We start from the raw sequence: 296 nt of genomic DNA on the forward strand, positions 1-296 counted from the left end.
TGGGGGGCACCCTGGGGAGGGCTGGGGACCCCGTTGCTGCCCCCCACCTCTTACCTCTCCCACACGGAGCTGCTCTCCCCCCTGCCCCAGTGTCCCTGTGTGCAAGGGGGGTCCCGCCACCCCCATGGTGACACCCCCATCTTTCTGTCCCAAGAGGACGTCTTCATCCAGCAGACTCAGGACACCAAGAACCCTGTTATCTACGCCGTGTTCTCCGCTTCGGGGTGAGTGCTGACCCTCCCGGCATGGAGCAGTAGAGGGGGGTCCCCAGCTGGGTGGGGGTCCGGTGATACCGC

At 66.2% G+C, this 296-nt stretch overlaps 1 protein-coding gene across 1 annotated transcript in view; it reads left to right on the forward strand.

Moving 5' to 3' along the window:
- Window positions 1–296, forward strand: part of LOC104083187 (semaphorin-3F-like) — a gene marked incomplete at its 3' end in the record, with an annotated part of 4,230 nt that overhangs the window by 2,117 nt on the left and 1,817 nt on the right. The window contains exons 5-6 of the mRNA XM_009586589.1: window positions 91–97; window positions 157–224. Of these exons, the coding sequence (XP_009584884.1) occupies window positions 91–97; window positions 157–224 (75 nt within the window). The remainder of the gene's footprint in view (window positions 1–90; window positions 98–156; window positions 225–296) is intronic.

Source organism: Fulmarus glacialis, unplaced genomic scaffold, assembly GCF_000690835.1.
Source record: "Fulmarus glacialis isolate BGI_N327 unplaced genomic scaffold, ASM69083v1 scaffold21241, whole genome shotgun sequence".
NCBI lineage: Eukaryota > Metazoa > Chordata > Aves > Procellariiformes > Procellariidae > Fulmarus > Fulmarus glacialis.